Consider the following 19,554-nt stretch of genomic DNA (forward strand, 5'->3'; position numbering starts at 1 on the left):
TATATATATATATAGCGTATGCGAGAGGAAAAAAAGAAAGAAAATGGCGAGAGAGAAGAGCGTGACGGAGAGAGAACGTAAATTCTTCCGAACTTTTGGCTTTAATTTTTTGCGATCCGTAATTTCAATAAAAATCTAATCCGGTAAAAATATTTGTATCATTCTTTTCTATACGTTGGTATCATTTTTGATCGGTAGAAGTTGATAGTAACGTAATTTTTCTACTCCTTGAGTTCGGCCAACGGAAGTTTTAAGAGGCACAGACGATTTTGGACGTTTTTTTCTTCGATAGCTCGGACAGAAAGCTTCTTCAGAACTTTGAATATTTTGATTCCGTACGAAGGTATGGTTTTGATTTCTCGTAGTTAATGTTTAATGTCACGTGAAAACTTAGGCTAGAAGACCTTAAGATAGGAACTGAACTGAATGTGTGGTTTAGCTATTGTTAATAATTTGCTGTTGAAGTTGGTTGGTTTTGGGAAAAGATTTAATATTGGTATTTGTTTGATTTTGAAATAATTTGTTATTAGAAACGATTTGAATGACTGAGAGGTGTTTTGTTTGGTAGTTTGAACCCTTAAAGTGTGGCAGGAATTCGAGTTTTAGAGGAGATACTGCCAAAATTTCTATAAGGATTGAAGTTTTGATTTGAAGTGTTATTTTAAAAAGGAAAGATTATTATGTGGCTTGTGTATTTGAGACTATTTGTTGACCCTCTGTCGCAAGATGTGACTGGGCACTTTAACTCCCCGGATTCCCCATGGGCATGCATATATATATGAATATTGAATATTATATTTGAGCTTGGAGTTTGACTCCATGGAATATTATTGAGCTTGGGGATGCGCGCACAGAGGGACTGTCCAATGGTTAACTACTAGGGTATGTCGGGTTGGCTGTATAACCGATAGATGAGACTCATCAGCCATAGGACAGACATATAATAATTTGTTTGCTTTGTTTGAGTGTGCATTGTTTTAGTTTGCTTAACTGTTTAATTCTGCTTATCTGCTACTTGTTCTACTTGCTATAAATGCTTCTCTATCTGTGTTTTCCTTACTTAAATTGTATGTGTATGTTTTCTAAGAAATCCCTCTTGACGGAGGTGTGGGGGCGGGGGGGGGGGTTGTTCCACCGGAGTCTCGGAGAATTGGAGGGATCAGAAAGTGAAGTGTTAAGTTAAAGTTAGATTTAGAACTTTAATACCTTAGATAACTTACCTAATTTTTGGTTTAGTTTATTTTCCTTAAGTTTGATTCTGAGTGTCGAAGTTCTAGGACTGCTTCTGGCTCTCCCGGGACCTTTTATATTAACTATGCGGGCACTTTTACCATATTGAGAATCTCTGGTTCTCATTTCATACTATGTTGTTGTTTTTCAGATGCAGGTCGAGAGGCGTCTCGTTAGGCGTCTAGCTCCTGAAGCGAAGTGGTTATTGGACTATCTTGTTGTATAGTGATGTATATATATGTACTTAACTTTCTCTCCGCATAACTTATTCTTTTTTATCCTCTTAGAGGTTTATGGAGAGACAGAATTTTGTTTATGTAAGCAAGGTAACTCGTTTCTTGAGCTGTTGCGCTTTTATTTCGCGATTTTTATTTCCTCTATTCTTTAAGGCTCCTAATATACTATAATCTTTCTGCTATTATATGTACACATTTTATTTTAAAGGTCGTAATATTACACCACTTTTATTTTATGACTTAAACGTAAGGCTTAAGGTGGTAGGGTGTTACAAAAATAATTTTTTATACAACAAAAAAAACTAATAATTTGTATACTCATAAAAAGAACACTTTTACTTATTATATGATATTTAACATATATACATATTTTTCAGTAATAATAAAATAATCTCTTTTAGATAAAGTTATATATCAATTATTTTATCACATGAAATGAAAATACATAATTGTCCACATACAATTCATAACAACTCAGAAATGATAATACCTGCCCGGTATGTACCCTTACATTTCCCTTTAAAGACGAAATAATTTTGCTCAGTCGTTTTCAGGCGTACCTTTTTATTCCAATAATATAAAAAAGATAAAGTAATACTGAATTATTTTTAAGAAGATAAGCACCGCTTTGTTTATATATATATATATATATACACACCATTTAATTATATATTATTAGCTCCTTATGCAAATTTAGTTGGTATTAAACTTGCTTAATTTAACCATCATCGAAAGGTCAGCTCAAAACTTAATTTAAAGAGAGTAAATATTGTATGTATTCATATTCATAGAAAAGTAACTATATATCGTACCCATAAAAATACAATTTACATTTCATAGATAGCGGTTGTTCAAGACCAAAAAAAAAAAAAGATAGCGGTTGTTAATTCATTCTATAATGGTGTCAGTGACCTTTTTATGACTTACGTATAGTCATTTTTATTTTTATTAGCCTTACTTACATAATAAATTAATAATACATATGAACGGTGAAAATTCAAGTCCATTTAAATTTAACGTAGAATGATAATTAAAAATAGTTAAGTAATTTAATTAATTTGATTAAATTTTATTTAACGTTTTTAATTATTAATTTTACATAATTATACTTAAATTTTCACTTGTATATATATGATGATTAAATCTTTATTATAGGTCTGTTTTTTCAATTTTTAAATTTTCGTAAAAATTGAATTTTATTTATAAAATAACTTCTGAATTAAATAACGTAACATTATTACTTTCAGTAAATCAGTATGAGTATTCTAATCATAGGACATAGGATGAATAGAGTTCCTTTCCAAACACAAACTCTTGTTTCTGTCACAAAAATTGCAAGTCTTTCGTGTAGCTCTTTGGTGAAGTTCGTAATGCTAATAGTTCAAGAATACATATCTCGTCGGAATATTTTTCGGTCATTCATCTGATAAAATTAATATTAAAGCAATTTCTTACATTCAGAATTACCATGTGCTAACAACAGTTAAGAATTTTTAGCATTTTAGTACTATTTCTAGAGTCTTAGATAAATTCGAAATACCATAAATCGAGTATATTATGAGTCACAGTCAGGCCACTTTTTAAATGTATTGGATGGCATATCAGAAGGTCTATTGTACTTCATAACACTCAAATGGGGACAATATTTCTTAATAACAGCAAGGACATTTTTAGAAATGTCCAGTTCGTTTTACAGAAAAAAATTTTCAATAATTTTTTTTTAAATTTATCGGAAATGAAACAATTCTGAGAAAGACACTATTTCTAGTTGATGTAATCGAGAATGTTCTCATTGAGTTTACGCTGAATTTAATGATATATCGTGACATCTTACGTTTAAATTTTATTATGAAAAATTGAAGTTAATTACTAAATTGAAGTTATTTAAATTTCATTACAATTCATATGAAAAAAATCTCTATAGTTAAAAAACATTTACAACATATTCATTATTTTTTACCCAACAAATTGAGAAAATCAAAGAATCCTTTGCTATTTAAAAATTAAATATATTCAAGTAAGGAGTATACTATAATTTTTTCTTTTTGATAGATTAAGTAAGGACAAAAATATTGTTAAAAAATTAAAATGATAAAAATGCTCTACAATATTTTAAAAAATTTGATAAAAATAATAAAAAAAAAATTATAAACATTTGTGTATATATTTAAAAAGCTTACAGAATTCAAAAAATACACTTATTTAACATTCACTAAATTTTAAAAATAAAATATTTTATTTTTTTAATTATGTCTATAAAAAATGAAAAATTCTAAGTGACTATCAATTTTTTATAATTTTAGTAATTATATATATTAAATTATCATTGATGTATATAAATTTTAAAAAATATGGGTGTAAATTATATTGATTAATATGTGTAAATTTTTGGTAAATATAGATAAATTATATATTTTTTGTGTACAAATACTTGTAAATATGAATGCAAACTATTGTTATCAAATGTTAGTCTAAAATTATGTGTATAAATTCTATAAAATATAGATACAAATTATATTAATTCATGTGTGTAAATTTTGATAAATATAATTACAAATTATATGTTAGTATAAATTATTATTGACAAAATAATGACAAAAGATAATAAATTTTAATAATCTTTTATCATTTTTTATAAAAAAATATATTAAAAACGATCTATAAAACGTTTCTTAATTGAGAATATATATATAATCAATTATATTAAATGCATATTGAAATAAGTCACTAAAATTAGAATAGAATATACATTAAAATATTATTTATACATTAAAATTAATTTCTATATATTTATGTACAAATATATACTAAATATATATGATTAGAATATATATTAGTATATATACTAGGTGTATACTAAAAAATCAAATATATATGTGTTAAAAATATATTAAAATCAACGGTAAAATATACCGTTGGAATATATATTTGTATACATACTAAGTGTATCTTGTAGACATGACTAATATCTGACTTATACTAGTGTATATCTATTATAGTTAAAAATTAATGCGTATTTACAAAGTTGAAATATATATTTATATATAAATACATTAAAAATAACAAATTTATTTTGACGTATAAATAATATTTTTTATGTAAAAATATTTTTGGTAATTTAGTAAAAAAAGGCGCACGTAATAATTAGGAACACGTAATCTGTTCCAGTCCAGGAGCTTCGATTGATTTCCCTATATATATTCCGACTTGTAAGAAATGAAGTCAAACCAAACAAAACACAAGAAAGAGAGAAAAATTTGACAGAATCAATTTCCGGATCCATCATCCATGGCTACCACCTCATCTGATGAGAAGCAAGTGATGATTGTGGCAGTTGATGACAGTGAGCACAGCAGCTACGCTCTCCAATGGACTCTCGATCACTTCTTCACGACTCTCCCCAATCCTATCTTCAAACTTGTCCTCCTTCATGCCAAGCCTTCTGCTACCTCTGCCGTTGGCCTTGCCGGCCCCGGTTGGTACCTTCACCTTCACCTTCGTCGTCGTCGTCTTCGTCATCGTTATTCATATATCATGTTTCATGCATTTTGTTCTAAATTAATGAATTTTGCAAATTTTGATGTTTTTGTATTAAGAATTTAATTTTGATGCACTGATTAAAACAGTTTTGTATGTGTACTCTAATTGACTAATTGCAAGGACGGTTTGTGATTTGACGATTGTGTAAAGCGTTTTATACTGTGAATGCATCGAAATTATACTCTTAGATTAATGGTTTTTAGTTTTGGATTTACGATTTTGATTCATGAGATGTTTTGGTTTGAGAATTTTGGTGTTGATGTTGAAAATTGTTGTGATGCGTGGGCTTAGCGTATGCAGGAGCTGCTGAGGTTCTTCCCATTGTGGACTCTGACTTGAGGAAGATTGCTGCCAGAGTTGTTGACAATGCCAAGCAGATTTGCTCCAAGAGATCCGTAAGTATTCCATCTCGTTTATTTGTTGTGATTGATATGTTAGATCGATAAGGATTATGTTTTTATAAAATGTTAGTGGCATATGTCCTGATTTTACACTAGTATAATTTTATCCCAACTTTATAAGATGTTTGTATGTATATGTTAGTGTGGTAAATACTTTATAGGAGAGGATAGAGAAGATGAAGGGAAGATTCTAACAATTATCTGATTAGTTAATGTTTCTCTGTGACAACAAAATTTGTTGGTACTTAAACTTATCAATGGTGCTACTTATGATTTGATAGGGTTATAACATGTTAGGGTTTAGGATGAAATATTAGAAGGGATTTAGATGTTAAAATATTATGAACATAAATAGGATTTATAGTAGAGCATTACCTTTACTTGCTCTGGTATTCATTTATTCAGTGAAAAGAAGTTAAATCCAACATATGGTTATGAAATTATGTCAATTCTTGTTGTTACTTTGCACGGATTTTCATAAAAGTTTATGTGCATCTTTGGTCTGCTGTGCAAGTGAATTCATTTGAAATTGGTTTTCCATATGATGCCATACCATTTTACATCAATTTTGTTGATTCAACACATCATATGTTAGTTATGAAACCTGTAGAATAATTATTTGGTAACTATGTGTTTTTTTTTTGGTATCAGGTAACTGATGTGATTACAGAAGTGGTCGAAGGTGATCCTAGAAATGTTCTTTGTGATGCTGTGGAGAAGTACCATGCTTCAATACTAGTTGTGGGAAGTCATGGTTATGGTGCTATAAAAAGGTATAGTTTCATTTACATCCTGAATTGAATCTTGCATTTTCAAGATGAACCAAAAAAACATCATCGTCACTATAGTTTCTGAGATAATGTAATTTTATTAGAGACTTCATCACAAAATTTCAACCTAAAGAGACTGGATCGAAAAGGTGTATTACAAAGTACAAACTATTGAACTATAACATTTGAAGGTGCATTTTGTTCATTACCATTTTTTACTAGCCAAGTCTGTCCTCATTATTAGAAGAAAGTGGACAAATTAGAACTCCCACACTATACGTGTACATATTTTTATATCAAAAAACTAATTTGTAACCCTCTTTCTAAATTTTAAGGGACGACTTTGTCCTGTTTTTTATCAGGAATAAGAAGAGTAAGGGTTATATATATATATATATATATAATTTTCAATGAAATAATGTGTGCTATTACAAGAAGAGACAATTTGACTTCAAAATTTCCTGATTCATTATGTTTGGCACTATCTTTGATTTTGCAGGGCAGTTTTAGGTAGTGTAAGTGACTATTGTGCTCATCATGCTCACTGCACTGTGATGATTGTGAAGAGGCCAAAGACCAAACACTGATCTATACATTGGCTACACTGCATCTATATATACTACAGCAATAAACACAATCCTTTCAGCAAAAGGAGGAAAAAAAGAAAAAAGAAGAAACAAAGAACCTATGTTCTTGGAAAATTCACAACTATGTTATTGATCTGATACAATTTGACATTATAGTTTATATTATGTTAAGCTGCAGTTTACTTTCAAAGTTGGAAACATAAAGAACAATATTGGATTGCTTCCCTTTTACCCTCTGTCATCATGTACATGAGAAATTATTACTGGATTAATGAATCTGAAGTTATTGTTCTCTGTGTTAATAATTATTGAAAGCAAATATTTTAGGGTTTAGGGTTTAAAAAGTGACTTTTTAAACTTCTGATAGAAACTATTGTTTATTAAGACTAAACATTATGATAAACTAAAGCACATATTCAACATAATATGGATTTTTCTCTTTTTTTAAAGAAAGAGTGGTGCCCCATATTAAAAAAAAGGTATGAATAACTCTCCACTATTGAAGGGATGATAATAGTTTCGTATTTGCTGAGAGTTTTAGACGTTTGGATATATAAAACCTTTCCGTTTGTGATTCTTGAAGTTGATACTTTTTCTTTCGTTACAAGGAAGGGGCATAGGTGCATAGCACTAGGTGCTACCTGTGGACTGCACACAAGTTTTTCAATTAGAAAAGGTGGCTCTAGCTTTTTTGGTGAGCTGAGAATCGTAAAATATTAAAATGAAAAAAATTTTCATTGGCTGAATTTTGTTAGAGATATGAATGGTTATAAACTTATAATCAATGAATATGACACCTGAAATTGATGGAATTAAAAATTATAACATGTTGTTATTGGATGATAAACCAATATATAAAAATCTCAAATGAAATAATTTAAATAGAAACTTTTCTAATCATACCAAGAATAAAGAAAATTTATCATTTGTCAAAAAAAAAAAAAAAACATTTATATTGTAAAATGTTTAGGGATCATGTTAAATTATATATGATTACATGCATATGAGTTGTAAACTCTTAGACTCTCTACTTAATTAAACATTTAAAAAATTTAATTATACAATTATATCCTAAACTTTAAACTTATAAAAAAAATGTTATATGTATTACTTTTATGCATCTCTCTTGTACACCTTCAACTTTAATATTAAAACTGATTGATAAAAAGTGAGAAAATATATTAAAAAAAAAGAAATCTGTCTTTTATATTATAAAAGAAAGGTGTGTATATAAAATAATACAAATATTATTTATGCATAAGAAAAAACAGAGAAAAATTATGTAGGAACTAAGAAGGGAAAAGGAAAAGAAGAGGGAGGGGGGGGGGGGGATTATTTGTTTTGGGAAATTCATATCTATTTGTGAAATCTAAGCATAGCTGCATGAGTAGATGAAACTCCTATATATGTAAACAAGTTAAAAGTGCCTATTGAAACAAATGGCCAACGGAAACAGAGGATGGATCTTTCTCTAGTTCTATGGCTCCAACAACAGAGGTCTTTCCACCCTTCAAGAAATTCCCATACCATTCTGCCGAGAGTTTTGGGTACCTCTTCAGCTTTGGATCATCCCTATCAACATAGTATAGGCCAAAACTCGCATTATACCCATCCAACAACTCAAATACATCCATGAAAGACCATCCAAAGTATCCCTTTATGTTTGATCCATCTCTGAGAAGAAAAATTTAGGATCACATGAGAAAAATACAAACACACAAAGCAATCATGTTTTCCTTTTATGAGGGTCTAATTTATTAGCACTATGAGCCTTCTAGAATCGATCTATTCTGGTTCGAACTGAATCGGCTACTTTAAGGTAACTCATTAGCCAAAAATCAGTTTTCACATGTTATGTAACCAAAATTTCATAAGCTTTATCTTTAACTTTTTAAATAAGCTAAACAGAGTAGTAACTCAAGAAAAAATAAGCTCTCATTTTTTTTTCAAACCACAAAAAACTAGCAACTGCATTACCTTATGGAATCAAGCACAGCACCAATATATCCATGCAAGTATTCCACCCTTGTCACATCTTGAAGTGATGAATTCCTTTGTGTCCGTTGACCTAACAAAACAAGCCATTTGTCACACTACTTTACCAATGGCACAATGCATTATAATGATTCACATTCACCCCTGTTGCTGAAATAATATATGAAAGAGAGAGAGAGACCATTTTCATAAATGAATATGAGGATTGCCATAAAGGGTCTTCATGATATTCAGCTCTTCGCGTAAAGTCCATGGTGTGACAGGGTACTGAACAAAGGTAATGCCGTGTGGTTATGCAACTAAGAAATCTAAATAAGTGAACCAATAAGTGTGGAGGAATAACTACAGCAAGTTTTAACTTCAAATTTACCTCTTCATTCGAAAACAAGGCCTGTGCAACTGCCAAAACCAGGAAAGAAGGTTAGTTATTTAAACTTGCTACCCCCAATTACTAAGGAAGGAGTGGCAGTTGCTTGTGTGAACAAATGGAAATTATTGGAGGGTAAGGTGCTAAATGATATGGAAATTAAATTTGTTGGAAATTGTTAGGATCCGTGACAAGAGACGAGAAAATTCTATATTTCAAAATGATAGTTGTAAATATGTGTGGAATGCAATTAGTACAGCATGCTTATATGACCATGTCCAATCTTATACGAGATCCATTATCCTTAAACATAGTGAAACACATACAGGTTAGCTGTGCAGCCATGTCTGCGCCATAGTCTCGCAGATTCCTCTTCAGCGCAACAGAATTGTCTGTGACATTCAAGTTGTTGTAAAATATCATGCCTATAAAGTCACATGAACCCTTCAACTGTGCAGATTCGCGGTCCGAGAAGGTTGGAATTCTGGCACCTGCATTAGTCTTCATGGAAATGGGATAGTCTCCATGCACCAAGGGTCCCAAAATCCTGCAGAATAAATTAAAAATCAATGAGTCTACGGTGTAAAGAGAAAAACCAAATAATATAAGGAGAACATGAGAGTAGAACAACTAGTTGAAGGTCTATAACTTACCAACCAATAAAAAAATCACGGGCTCTTTGAGTGGCTGCCCGGTCTTCATCTGTATCATTTGCAGGAATTAAACCGGATGAACAGACAGCAATGCCAATAAACCCATGTTGCTTGTCCTGCAATATAACTTCACCTCTATATATAGAATCATGAACATTCTTTGCCCCAACAAAGGTTTCTATATGTGGAAGAATAATCTAAATTCAATATAAAAAGACTATGAACTTCAATTAAGAGTTGGTATAAGTAACTAAGTCAAAGCTTTTTCCTTTGCAGCAAGTAATTCCTATATACCTTGTACTTTCTTCTATACAATCTCACTGCTGAAGAACGTGATAGCAAAATATGATGAACTGCCAAGTAAGGCTCAGTTGTGGAGTCACCCCTACTGCTGTTATATTTCTGGCAAAATGGGGGCGAACATCGTGTAGGTGGGGTTGTTCCTTGATCATAACCACCTATGGTGAACACTCATTTACTTGAGTTTGAACTTCTCGTTCCTCGGCGATAGATGTCAAAGTCCCTAGCTTGGGACAATCCTTCATTTGGTGTGGTCCCTTGCACACGAAGCATCCTCCTTTGGGCACGAAAGCCTTCTTTTTTTCTTCGTACTCTTTATTTGAAGAGTATTTTCCTTCCTTCTTGGTTGAAAAACTCTTCCCCTTGTCTCCCCCACCTTTAGCAGAACTAGGCTTGGAGGAAGACTTGGGTTTAGAGTCTCCCCTATGATACTCGGTGAGTGATTCGGCCACCACGATGGCCTCATCGACGTCCTTAACATTTCTTCTTTGTAGTTCTTGTTTTGCCCAAGGTTGGAGTCCATCAATGAAGAAGAACAATGCATCCTGAAGGTTGTGGTAGGCTTAGAGAAGGGGGTTGAATCTATGCCTTCCTTTTTAGTTACTGTTATGACCCTTTTAAAACAAACTTTTAATTCTAATTCTGTTTGTACTCAGCAGCGGAAATTTATGAGACAATTTATTTTTGTCTCATGAATATCAGAAAACAGAACACAATAGAGAAGAGAAAAGCTAACACCAGCATGTATCCTGGTTTAGTTACCTTGTACTATGCAACCTACGTCCAGTCTCCTCCATAACAATGGAGGAATTTTCACTATAGTTAACAGTATTACATACACCAATTCCACAGGATTGACACAATCCTTTTACACTCATGTTCTAACCTAACTTGACATTGGCTATGCTAATACCTAACTATTCACTCTTAGTGCTAACCCAACTAAGAAAGGGATACCTCACAGGTACAGGATACAAGACATAGACATACCTAAAGAAATCAGAAAATAACTCTAGGCTTTTCTCTCAAGTGTATCACTCAACCTTTTTCCACTCATGGCTTTTACTTGAGCTTTCTCACAATGCCTTTTCTCACAAGAAATTACAGAAAGATAAACATAGAAAAGTACATTACAATCAGTAAAATATGAAGGAGATTGATTTCATCAACAGCCTATTCGCTATGTGCAAAACCAGATTTGCAAACCTCAGCTTGAGTTCTTCAGTATTGGCCGAATGCTTCTTTTAAAGAAAGCATTATCCAAGTAGAGGAACTTCTTTTTTCAGAACACAACTCTCTAACTCTGGTTTTCTCTACTTGGCTTTTGAATGAACAGCAAGACTTCTTTTATCTCCTTGCATGTTGCTGGGTTCTTCTTCCAAGGTCAACACCTTGAGCCTTGAGCTTCATCAACCCACAAATTCACTTTTTCTCATTAAACCTTAGAGTAAAAACTTTGCTTCTGACTTCCCCATCTTGACTGAAAGCCATAAAGTAGCAACCACAAAAGTCTTCCAATGGTCAACTTGATCTTAGCCCTTGAAAACTAACTTGGTCCCCAAGACATGTTTGAGACAGTAGATTTACAGTAGAGAGGAACAGAGATCCTCTTTTCTATATAGCTCTAAACGGAGATACAGATAGTTGAAGATGAAGAGAAGAAAGTGTGTTGCATGTAAAAGGAAATGGGTTACCTTTAACCTAATATTGATTTGGTTTGGATTTTCTGATTAGACTTCTATGTTTCAAGCTTGGACTTTCTCTTTCTTGCTTCTTTGATGATCACCTTAGGGAAGAAGCTTTCTCTTTCTCTTTCTCTTTCTCACTTTTCTGAGTTTGTGATTTGACTAAGACAGAGGAGAGAAGAACGTTGCTTTGGTAAAAGCAAGTGAGAGAGAATGAAGACTTCAATCTTGTATGAGAAGCTTGGTGGGATCAACTTGGGTTTATGGATACGGGCTTAGATCGGGTTTGATTTGCTTGGCCCGTTGGTTCCTTTATTTGTTTTCTTTTGGGCTTCATTTGAGTTGTCAACCCATCAGCCTTGTTTCATTTTCCATTTCATTTGGGCTTCAGTATTGCAATAATAAATAATTAGCTTTATATAATTATAAACAATCAACATTTAATTATTTATTTTGTCCAATTAAATAATGTTTGTCATCACTAATGAATTTAGTTAATTTCTTAACTCAACACATCCTCTGATGCTAAGTTGGGAATTTGAAGCATGAGAGTAGTGAATTCCTTTACGTAATCGCTAATCGTACTCTTGTGCTTCAACTCCCTCAACTTCTTTCTCGCTTCATAAACCACATTCTCGGGGAAGAACTGTCTTTTCAACTCTCTTTTGAAATCTTCCCATGTGGCTATGTTGCAAGTACCATTTTCCATATCTACGCACTTTCTCCTCCACCACAAAGTAGCATTATCAGAAAGGTAGAGAGCTGCAGTGCGTACCTTTATTGCTTCTTCGACCACCCCTTGGCCTTCAAAGTACCTCTCCATTTGCCATAGGAAGTTCTCCACCTCTCGAGCATCCCTCACGCCCTTGAACTCCTTTGGCTTTGGGAGATCAATCTTTGTCGTCTCCCTTATAATGGTTGGTCGAGATTTTGCCTCCTCGAACCAAACTCGAACTTCCTCAAATAGCTTCAAGGAATTCTCAAGCTTCTCTTCAATTTGGAGCATGCTTTCTTTGAAAGCATCTAGTTCTCCCAATACGTGAGCCTCGAGGGTCTCCTTGTCATGTTCTATCCTTTGGAAGCGCTCATCCATAGAGGATAGAACATTTTCCAACATAGAAACTCTTTCTTCTAAGAAGTTAGAGTCCTTACCTTTAGGCTCACTTGAAGAACGGACCTTCTTGCCTCCCCATTGAGAAGGAATTGCATCCCTTCCTCTTTGAGACTCAACATGCTCCATGGTGATACTAGAAGCCATACCCACAAACCACTTGTGCCCCCTCTCAAATCTTGCTCTAATGCCAAATTGTCACGACCTTGGACACACTCCAATGCTACCGTGCCGGCACTCGAATTTACTCAACCTCTTGAGTTAAGACCAAGTCAACCTAACCCTCAATACATAGCAAGAAAGCTAAGAACACAAGAGAACACAAGAAAAAAGAAGCTTTGGTGGAAAGAACACTTTATTACTCAAGTGTTGGTTACAAATGATTCACACATACTCACACTAACTCTCACCTCCTATTTATAGTCATCCACTTCCTCAATGGATGGTTAGGATTAAATCTAATCAACGGTCTAGATTAATCATCTAGAACCTTCACAAATATCCATCATACCACAACTTTCTAAATACTTCTAGATTCTTCCATACTACTCTTTATACTCCTATATACTTCCTCACTCTTCTAGAATATTCTATGACCTTCCAGAGTCTTCTAGCACCTTCTAGAGTATTTTGGGACCTTCTAGGACATTTTAGAATATTCCGAAACCATCTAGAGCATTCTCAAACACTCCAGAAAACTATACAAACACTGTTAAATCTAACCTTCTAAAATTTACCGTGACAGTAAGCTTCAAAGCAATATTATTGCTCATCAAACTCAAATATTGTTCTAGTTTCATCATCTATCTATGTGACTAGGTTTGTATGTGTTTGTTTCTGGATCAATCCTACTATCTTTGCAACTACATATGCCAATATTTTATTTTTTGAAAGGTTGCTGTCTACAACAGTGTGGATATCCCTACCTACCTACTACTACTACTACTACTACTAATAATAATAATAATAATATGTTTTGTGTTGGAAACTAAAACATTCAATAAATAAATAAATAAATGATTTAATTTTTTTTTCTTCTTCTAAAAACCTTAAACATTCTCCACACAATAGATTTGATATTCGATCTGTAATAAATTTTTATTATTTAAAAAGTTATTTTATCAGAAATTTTTGTTTTTATCATTTTTAATAAAATACTTTATATATGTATTAAATAAATATTTTTTTAATAAATTTTGTAATAAGATAATTAAATTTAAAAAATATTATATAAGACAATATTTTTTTCTTTTTATAGAAAGACTAATTTGCCTAAAAATTTTAGAATAATAGATTTATTCGAAATTAATGTATGTATTTATTCTAAAATTTAAATAGACAATAAATAAATGTTCAGTACTTAGTAAACGAGACCCTACTTACTATTTGTGACAGAAATCTTGAGGCGTCGCAATAGCTTACTGTTGTGTTTGTGTGACACTTCTCCATAGTTACGTGGGTCATCAATTATCATATGCGGTGTCGGTGATCTTGAAACAAAATCTCTTCCATGCAATATTAGATTTTGTTCGGAGTATAACAAAATTAATTATTACTATAAAATATAAAATATATATTAAAAATAAATTAAAAAATATATGTATTTATATATAAACAAAAATTATATTTGTATATCAAAATAAATTATTTATATAAAATTTATGTGAAAATATAAAATATATATTGAAAATAAGTTAAATAACATATGTATTTATACACAAAATACATAGTAGCTGATTTTGGTGTACACTTAACATAATTGATATACAAAATCTATAGTAATTAATTTTAATGGTTAATTATAGTGTACAAATAACATTTTTTTTATTAGATTTAGTAATTATAAAATATCTATATTTGTATTTAATACTAGTTTCTCCTTCAACGAGCCTCTGATTTATTTTCTTCTTCACATAATCAATCTCCAAAGTCGATTATTCAAACTTTTGTAATGAACACTACATAAATAAATAAACAAACAACTAAACTAAACTGTTATATTGAGTGGCCAACAGAAACATGTGATGGATCCTTATTAAGTTGTTGAAGATCTCCAACTATAGAAGTTCTTCCACCCTTCAAGAATTTGTTGTACCATTTTGCAGAGAGCTTAGGATATCTCTTCAATTCAGGATCATTTCTATCAACATAGTATAGTCCAAAGCTTGATTCATATCCATCCAATAACTCAAATACATCCATGAATGACCATACAAAATAACCTTTTATATTTGATCCATCTCTGAAAAAAAAAATTATCATGACATAGAAAGATAAGAGATCACATTAGATGTGTGTCAATGTGACAAGTCCCAAAATGAAAAATAATAATAATATTAAGAATTTGATTTTGATACACTAACAGTGTAAATCATTTTACGTAATCGTCTAATCACATCCATTTTTTTGGACGACTATTCACGCTTATTTTCAATACGATTTTGATTCGTAAGTGGAAAATTGATAAATTTAGTTATGGCAGTACCTCAATGCATCAAGCACAGCACCAATGTATCCATAAAGGTAGTTGACCCTTGTCACATCTTGCAATGAAGAATTGCTATTGGTTCGTTGACCTAACAAGAGTCAACCCATGAATATGCATAATTATTCATGTCAATAATTTTTTTTGTTACTCTAGTTCAATTACCAAAATATGTGACATTTTTTAACTGAGTAATTGGATTATATATCACTTTATTTGATTAATCAGTAAACCCTTAATTCATGTTAACAAATTCTAGCAATTTATGTAATCACTAGTTGTACCATTTTCATATATGAATAATGGAGGATTGCCATAAAGAAGCTTGAGTTTGTTTAGTTCCTCCACCAACTTCCATGGGGTGACAGCAATCTGAGTCAAGGAAAAGCCGTATACAGTGAAGCAAAAACAATAATCTGAATAATTGAACCAATGAATTAAGAAAATAGTTACTAATTTTTTTCACCTCTTCATTTGAAAACAGCTCAACTGCAAAGAAAAGACAAAGCAGGATTGTTATTTTCAAAAAACTAATGTAAATGATGCAAAATTTGAACTATTACACATTTTCAAAATGATAATGGAAAAAAGAAATGGTGAATGGAACTAGTAAAGCACAAGAAAACTTACAGTAAAGCACTGCAGCTATGTCCATGTTGTAATCTCTCAGATTATTATTCAAGGCATCAGGGTTATCTGTGACATTGATATTGTAGTAGTGAATCACACCTATGAAGTCAGCTGAACCTTTAATTTGTTTCGACTCGCGACTTGTGAAGGCTGGAATTCTTGAGCCTGCATTTCTCTTCATGGAAATCGGGTAGTCTCCGCGCACCAATGGTTCCATAATCCTGCAATAAAGCAGCAGCAGAAGGCATGTAAAACTGCCATATCTTTTCTCATTTTAGTCAAAGTCATTGACAGAAGACAGAAACATTAAGACCTGTTTGGTTTATTTTTACATTTCTTGTTTTTATTTTTACCAAGGAAACAATGAACAAAGGGCAAAACACAGAACATGAAAATTGATTTTAGGATTTGCAACTTACCAACCAACCATATGATCATAAACTCTCTGACATGCTACCCTGTCTCGTTCCGTGTTTGTTATCGGATGACAACCAAATGTAAAGATTGATATACCAACAAATCCATGTTGGTTTTCCTGCAATGTTACTTGTTTCTCAAGAATCATGAATATTCTTTGCCAACAAAATTTTCCTTTCCCATATTTACCTTCTATCATAACACACATTAATACTATTATATTCTATCTATCTGTCTATTAAAATTTGAAATATAGAACATAGAAATTAGGAGGTGATGTGTACCTTATACTTTCTTCTGTACAATCTTGCAGCTGAAGAATGAGATAACAAGATGTTGTGAACTGCCAAGTAGGGTTCTATTGTTGAGTTACCCTTGTTGCCAGTTGAATGACAGAACGGGGGAGAGCAGCGCCGAGGTGGGGTTGCTCCCAAATCATAACCGCCGATGGCGAACACGTTTGGCTCATTTATAGTAGTCCAATACAAGACTCTATCACCAAACTCTCTAAAACACACATCTGCATAGTTTGTGAAATCTCTTCTGCATTCACATTAAAAAAAATTCTTTTTAACTCATAACTTTTGGCTCTGTCTATGAACTATGACCGTAATATAATAGCAGTGAATATCAAGCACAAAATACAATCATGCACAAAATGAAAATAAATAACTATTTAAACTATACAACCACCTACGTTGAATTAAGATAATCACAAAGTGCCTAATTTTAAATTCTTAAGGACTAATGTTTATACAATAGAAATTCATACACTTGAAAATTTCAAGAGTTAATCTCAAACATACATGATTTTACGACTAACCCATCCTCCATATTCATCCTCAAGTACTTGTGGAAGATCAAAGTTGTGTAGTGTTACATGTGGTTGGATTCCTGTAAAGGGAAAAGAAATGGAATGTATATTAATTGAATAGGCATGATTGATTCCAAAACTCTTTTTCTTAAAGGAATTTCTAGAACCATTGCTAATGAGCTCATTGATGAGATTGTTGTAGTACTCCAATCCCTTGGGATTCACAGGTCCTCTGCCATCTGCAGAAAAAAAAAGGCATTTTCGACGGCATAATTAAAAATAAAGGCAAAGTAGAGAAAGAGTACAAAAATTAGGGTTCATAGCATAATACTTGGTATGAGTCTAGACCAAGAAATGGAGAATCTATAGGCATCAAGGCCTGTTTCCACCATCAGCTTCACATCTTCCTGTATTACACATTCTTAAGTTTAAACGATTGTGTGTACTATCCCCCTAGCCCCGACAGGCCAAGGACTAATCCGTCACAGATTTGATTTCCATTTAAGGATCTGACCATTGAGTTGCTACATACACAAGGCGGAATTCGAACTCGCGATACTCGACCAACTACCATTGAGTTGCTACATATACAAGGCGGAATTCGAACTCGCGATACTCGACCAACTCAAGTTGATTAAAAATTGAAGATTAATAGCATAGTACTTTACCTTATACTTGTGGTAGCCATCACAGGCTACATTTCCATTTTCTGTCCCTTCAAACACTGTTAATATAGAGATATATTATGAGTCTCTTTAGTTTGTCAAGGGAAAATGACAAGTTATAGAGTCAAGAACTAATTAACTAACTAACTAATTATACTGTTACAAAAATACTATATGTACACAAAAAAAATCAGTTATTATGTATTTGTATATAAATACACGTATTGTTTAATTCATTTCAATGTATATTTTGTATTTTAGCATGTATTCTATACGGATAGTTGATTTGATGAGTAATATTTGGTATATACATAGTATGATTGATTTTATTGCATTACAATAATTTGACTATTAACAAGATATAACTACTAACTGAATTCAATATCTTCAACTTTAATTATTTGACTCAGTTTTGGATTTGCTTTTCAAAAAAGAAAAATAAATTTTTATTTAAAAAAACAATTTTATGTTAGGATAAAAATAAAAAAAAAAACTTTTTTTTAATCAATTATGTGTATGATGAATCAAAAGAAGAAAGGAGATAAAGAAAAGGAAGTAACCATCATGAGCAAAAGTATCCCATATGCTTGGAGTTCTTCCATCTTCATTAGCAGCTCCTTCCACCTATTCATAAACACACACAATATAACAATATTGATTAATAGGAGTAATCATATTATTGCAATGGATTAATTAAGTTAAAGAGAACATAGAATCAATAGTGGAGTAGAACAGTTAATACCTGATAAGCAGTGGTGGCTGCACCAAAAATAAAGTCATGAGGGAAATCATCTCTGCTATAATAATTCTCATAAGCACTTAGTTTTCTCAAAGTAAAGTTTAGAAGCAAAAAGGTTATTAGTTTCAAAGTAAGGAATGTTGAATAACATGTTTTTGGTTCCATCATCTGATGAACTAAGTTGTTTTCTGACTTTTCTCAATGTGTGTAAGCTCTGTCTTAAATTCAATTATCTTTACAGAGAGTAAACGGACCGAACAATTATGAAACTCAGAAAGTCAAAAGTCAAAACATATGAAAGCAAGTGATGCCACATAAAATATTTTTTTTTTCTTTTTGTCTTTTTAGAGTAATATTATATAGATATAGTTTTTGTATACACTTTCTTATACATTTTTTATTCGTTACGTTAAAACTAATCGATAAAAAATGAATAAAATACACAAAAAATATAATATAAATATTATTTTTTGGTGGGCGAAATAGTATTAATTATATTAATATATTTAGATATAACAATATAAAAGTACTTTTTTATTTATTTATTATATGAAAAACATCTTTTTTTTAGAATTTTTTTTAAAAAAAAAATGTAAATAACAGCTTTTTAAAAAAGATGTTTTTTTTTTAATTTTTTTAGTACTTTTACTTTTACTACTAGAAATTTGCCAAACACACTAAAAACTAAAAAAAGATATTTTTTATTAAAAAAAGATTTTTTTTTATCAAGATAATGACGTCCAAATAAGCACTCATCTATCTATTCTTAATATATAAAAGTAGGTACATAAATTTACTCACATTACTTTTAAGTTATTTCTCTTCTTCTATTAATGCCATGTCAACAACATCGCTTACTTAGCAAAATTTTAGAATCAACCACTCAATTTTTGGCAAATCATCTATCATTTCCAAATCAGCAAAAAAAA

The 19,554-nt window shown here is 31.5% G+C and overlaps 3 protein-coding genes and 1 pseudogene across 5 annotated transcripts in view; 2 read left to right on the top strand and 2 right to left on the bottom strand.

Moving 5' to 3' along the window:
* The window catches only part of LOC107626139 (ABC transporter C family member 4), a 151,145-nt gene that overhangs the window by 25,791 nt on the left and 105,800 nt on the right, over positions 1-19,554 (top strand). The gene's annotated exons all lie outside the window — the stretch shown is intronic.
* On the top strand, positions 4,613-7,069 carry LOC107626140 (universal stress protein PHOS32). 2 transcript variants are annotated; one of them, XM_016328936.3, is made up of 4 exons: positions 4,613-4,941; positions 5,307-5,401; positions 6,059-6,180; positions 6,677-7,069. In XM_016328936.3, the coding sequence occupies exons 1-4, from the start codon at positions 4,755-4,757 to the stop codon at positions 6,762-6,764; spliced, it is 492 nt and encodes a 163-aa protein (XP_016184422.1). In that variant the 5' UTR covers positions 4,613-4,754; the 3' UTR covers positions 6,765-7,069. The 2 variants fall into 2 exon arrangements, with proteins under 2 accessions (XP_016184422.1, XP_016184421.1); XM_016328935.3 differs by having other exon boundaries at positions 4,677-4,941; positions 5,298-5,401.
* LOC107626147 (hydroxyisourate hydrolase-like) lies at positions 8,144-13,004 on the bottom strand (annotated as a pseudogene).
* On the bottom strand, positions 14,749-18,940 carry LOC107626146 (hydroxyisourate hydrolase). Of its 2 annotated transcripts, XM_016328947.3 has the most exons (13): positions 18,629-18,940; positions 18,447-18,510; positions 17,890-17,945; positions 17,553-17,628; positions 17,389-17,460; positions 17,214-17,301; positions 16,692-16,950; positions 16,410-16,525; positions 15,991-16,211; positions 15,827-15,849; positions 15,645-15,732; positions 15,361-15,451; positions 14,749-15,117 (listed from the first exon to the last, which is right to left on the bottom strand). In XM_016328947.3, the coding sequence occupies exons 1-13, from the start codon at positions 18,791-18,793 to the stop codon at positions 14,871-14,873; spliced, it is 1,566 nt and encodes a 521-aa protein (XP_016184433.1). In that variant the 5' UTR covers positions 18,794-18,940; the 3' UTR covers positions 14,749-14,870. The 2 variants fall into 2 exon arrangements, with proteins under 2 accessions (XP_016184433.1, XP_088360222.1); XM_088504096.1 differs by having other exon boundaries at positions 17,214-17,460; positions 18,629-18,927.

The sequence above is a fragment of the Arachis ipaensis genome, chromosome B2 (assembly GCF_059453495.1).
Source record: "Arachis ipaensis isolate K30076 ecotype BB chromosome B2, ASM5945349v1, whole genome shotgun sequence".
Taxonomy (NCBI): domain Eukaryota; kingdom Viridiplantae; phylum Streptophyta; class Magnoliopsida; order Fabales; family Fabaceae; genus Arachis; species Arachis ipaensis.